This window comes from Cucurbita moschata, unplaced genomic scaffold (assembly GCF_002738365.1).
Source record: "Cucurbita moschata cultivar Rifu unplaced genomic scaffold, Cmos_1.0 Cmo_Scf00042, whole genome shotgun sequence".
NCBI lineage: Eukaryota > Viridiplantae > Streptophyta > Magnoliopsida > Cucurbitales > Cucurbitaceae > Cucurbita > Cucurbita moschata.
In genome coordinates, this window is record NW_019268558.1 from 346963 (window position 1) to 351232 (window position 4270).

General features: G+C 42.3%; 1 protein-coding gene across 1 annotated transcript in view; it reads right to left on the reverse strand.

Annotated features, from left to right (window-relative positions):
- The window catches only part of LOC111433464 (chemocyanin-like), a 1171-nt gene extending 596 nt beyond the window's left edge, over positions 1-575 (reverse strand). The window contains exon 1 of the mRNA XM_023070517.1: positions 368-575. Coding sequence (XP_022926285.1) covers positions 368-557 — 190 coding nt within the window. The 5' untranslated portion in view covers positions 558-575. The remainder of the gene's footprint in view (positions 1-367) is intronic.
- Between the last annotated feature and the right edge of the window lie 3695 nt (positions 576-4270).

Consider the following 4270-nt stretch of genomic DNA (forward strand, 5'->3'; position numbering starts at 1 on the left):
AAAAAAAAAAAAAAAAAAAGTATGTATTCGTTTCATTTATTATTAATGATCTAACTGCGAATTCGATAGGATACTATTGGAATATATTTTATATAGTCATAATGTGACCCAGATCCTCATTGGGCTTTCCCTTTCAGGTTTCCCCTCAAGGCTTTAAAATGCGTCTGCTAGTAGACTTGTGTTTTGATATATTTTATCTTATCTTAAGAATTTGGTTAGTAGAATATTTTCTCTTTTCTCGGACTCTCGATCCCACTTCTGTTTTTCATTCTTAACATAGTATCAGAGCATCAATCTTAATAGATACGATTACACAAGTAAAACATCAGTTACTATTCAACGATCAAAATGAGAGTTGAAAACTCACTTAATATGTCACCGGCTCTAAACACCTTCCCATTCAGCCATCCCTCCACGCCCAGGTTCCATCCGTTCAAGTCGCCAACAACAAAAGTTGTAGCAGCATCGCCATGTTCAAAGCCAAGCAGCAGCAATGCCATTGCAACAGCCACCGTGCTCATCGAAACCGCTCCGCTGCTCCCCTCGTGTCGAGCCATTCGTGAAGCCTAAGTAGCTCTTAAAAAAGATATGTAAAACAATTGTGTTCCTTTGAAGCTCGAAAATGATGATTATAAAGATACGTAAAACATACAAAACTTGTCTTTTTCTTTTCCTTTGTTTGTTGCGGAAAAGTAGTGGGCAGTTTTGCAATTGATTATGTCTCCTTGTTTTGCGATTAAAAAAGAGATAAACAATCTTCCTCGTTTCTCTCTACTAACTTCTCCTTCTTTCCCCAATTATCTCTTCGCCAAAAAAAATCACAGCTTGCAAAAAGAAACCGAAAAACAATAATTTACCGATTTAATTTGAGGTTCTCATTCGTTCCCCAATGATCTCTCCTCAACCCTCTTGGCCAACAAAAATCACAGCTTGCAAAAAGAAACAAAAACAATAATTGATCGATTTAATTTGAGGTTCTCATTCGTTCCCCAATTATCTCTCCTCAACCCTCTTTGCCAAAAACAATCACAGCTTGCAAAAAAAAAAACAGAAAAACAATAATTGACTATTTAATTTGAGGAAAAAAATAAGAATGACTTTACCCAATTCACCTCCAAGATTTACGTGGAGATAGATCGGATCTTAGTAAAATATATATTAAATCTTAATTTTTTGTCCTATTTTTTTTTAGAAATCACATCCGATTATGATGGTTAAATCTTCATTAAATCATTACAATGGTTTAGTTCCGAGTTAGAAGCTAAATGCCAATAATTTATATGAATTCTAGTAAATCACTTTAGATTAATAATATTAGATCCATAAATTTATATGGGTAGACAAATGAATTGATTAAAAATAAAATGACAAAGAAAATTTGTGAACAGAATATAGTGTTAACAGACTGAGAAGAAAAGGAAACACAGAGATAAGGATTTAGAAATAGGGATTGCAATAGGTAAATACAGATAAAGAAAAAAACAAGAAAAGTAAAAGGCAATAGAGTAAATACAGATAAAAGAGAAAAAAAAAAAGCAAATACAGAGGGCGGTGAAGAATGACTCAAATAACTCTATCAACTCTCTTAAATAAGATTTTTAATAGAAACATAATTATAGATATATAACCTTTCAAGATTTTTAACAATAGACCAATGTAAATGTAACGGATCGGATCAAAAAAAAAAAAAAAGGAGTTGTCAGCATAATCGAAAACTCCGGCGAATGCCGAAGTTTTCGTTCGCACATGACCCACCAAGGGCGGCCGAAGTCTGGGTCGCCAAGGGAACTCGATCCCAACCTTCAGCCACCCCAAGACACCTGCAAAGAAGAAAAAAATAAGTGAAAACGAAGAAGACAACGAAAATTCGACGAAACTCCGGTGAGGCCAAACCCTACGAAATCGACGTCAAAACCTCCATTTTACGCAACAAAAGTAATCTTAGAGCCTTTTACAAACATCAAGGTAGATTTAGACGAGTCCTACGCGCTGTACACCGTCGACAAGGGAGACGGAACGTCGAGTTTCCGAACCATCCCAGATCTGGGAGTGTGAGGCCTTTACGAACCAAACCAATACCAAAAACTGAATTAGGGGGAGAAAGAGACTCGGGAACTGTAACGTTTCAGATTTTCCATTTTTGCCTTATTTTTATTTTTATATATGACAAGATATTATGTTATGCATTTATTCTAACTGGAAAATGTGCAATTTTCAACACGGAAGTTATTACCTAAAACTAAAATAAATAATTAAATGTAATCTCTGATTCGTGCTAGACTTTTATTACCTAATAGAAACATTCCTATTTATCTGAGTTTCCTTATCCTAAAACCCTAGAATGCAAATGTCTTCATATTGGTTTTATATTCCTATGCCCAACCTTTTACATCCCTTGAAAACGATTCTCTCCAAACTTTCCTCTAGAACGTTGGGGTTGCTCTTCGGAGGAAGAATCGAGTGGAAGTAAGGTATTGATGTTAGGATCATTGTGTCAAAGAAGGTTGACCATCGGAAATCGGTGTTGAGGACGTTGTGGGATTGTTGGCTTGTCGCCGGAATCAGGGAGGTGGAAACTAGGGTTTCGTCGCTTGTCAGGTAAGGAAGGCGAGGTTTTTGGAATCGGGTCGAGCCACAGACGCACACCCAGCAGCTTCGGCAGTTTTGCATGCGTACACAAAGCGGGTCGGCTCGCACGTGTACGAAATCGGCTCGGTTTCGTCAATTCCCGCAGCTCGACTTGGCGGCTTAGTTGGCCGGCTCGGCAACTAGGCTTAGCGGCAAGGTATCACTATAATATATCGATTCCAAGGTTTTTGGCCCTTCCGAAGCTATTTCTGCCCTTAGTTTTACTATCCGAGGTCAGTATGGTTCCTAAACGTTAAAGACAGCTTAGGTCGGGGGTTGATTTTGATAAATAGCTTGAGGTTAAGCTAGGGTATGTTATGAAAGGTTACTAAGTTTTTATGTGGTTATCATAGGACGTATTTAACCACTGGAATTAGCTCATTGTGAGAGACTTCAACCAAGACCATCGAGGTAAGTGACCTTACTTGTGATGTCCCACATTGGTTAGGGAGGAGAACAAATCACCCTTTATAAGGGTGTGGAAACCTTCCCCTAGCAGACACGTTTTAAAGCCTTGAGGGAAAGCCTGAAAGGGAAAGCCCAAAGAGGACAATATCTGCTAGCGGTGGATCTGGGTCGTTACAAATGGTATTAGAGCCAGTCACCGGACAATGTGCCGGCCTTCTCGCTGTTCCCCGAAGGGGGGTAGACACGAGGCGGTGTGCCAGTAAGGACGCTGGACCCCAAAGGGGGGGTGGATTTGGGGGCGGTCCCACATCGATTGGATAAAGGAACGAGTGCCAGCGAGAACGCTGAGCCCCGAAGGGGGGTGGATTGTGATGTCCCACATTGGTTGGGGAGGAGAACAAATCACCCTTTATAAGGGTGTGGAAACCTTCCCCTAGCAGACGCGTTTTAAAGCCTTGAGGGAAAGCCTGAAAGGGAAAGCCCAAAGAGGACAATATCTGCTAGCGGTGGATCTGGGTCGTTACAAATGGTATTAGAGCCAGTCACCGGACAATGTGCCGGCCTTCTCGCTGTTCCCCGAAGGGGGGTAGACACGAGGCGGTGTGCCAGTAAGGACGCTGGACCCCAAAGGGGGGGTGGATTTGGGGGCGGTCCCACATCGATTGGATAAAGGAACGAGTGCCAGCGAGAACGCTGAGCCCCGAAGGGGGGTGGATTGTGATGTCCCACATTGGTTAGGGAGGAGAACAAATCACCCTTTATAAGGGTGTGGAAACCTTCCCCTAGCAGACACGTTTTAAAGCCTTGAGGGAAAGCCTGAAAGGGAAAGCCCAAAGAGGACAATATCTGCTAGCGGTGGATCTGGGTCGTTACAAATGGTATTAGAGCCAGTCACCGGACAATGTGCCGGCCTTCTCGCTGTTCCCCGAAGGGGGGTAGACACGAGGCGGTGTGCCAGTAAGGACGCTGGACCCCAAAGGGGGGGTGGATTTGGGGGCGGTCCCACATCGATTGGATAAAGGAACGAGTGCCAGCGAGAACGCTGAGCCCCGAAGGGGGGTGGATTGTGATGTCCCACATTGGTTGGGGAGGAGAACAAATCACCCTTTATAAGGGTGTGGAAACCTTCCCCTAGCAGACGCGTTTTAAAGCCTTGAGGGAAAGCCTGAAAGGGAAAGCCCAAAGAGGACAATATCTGCTAGCGGTGGATCTGGGTCGTTACATTACTGTTGGA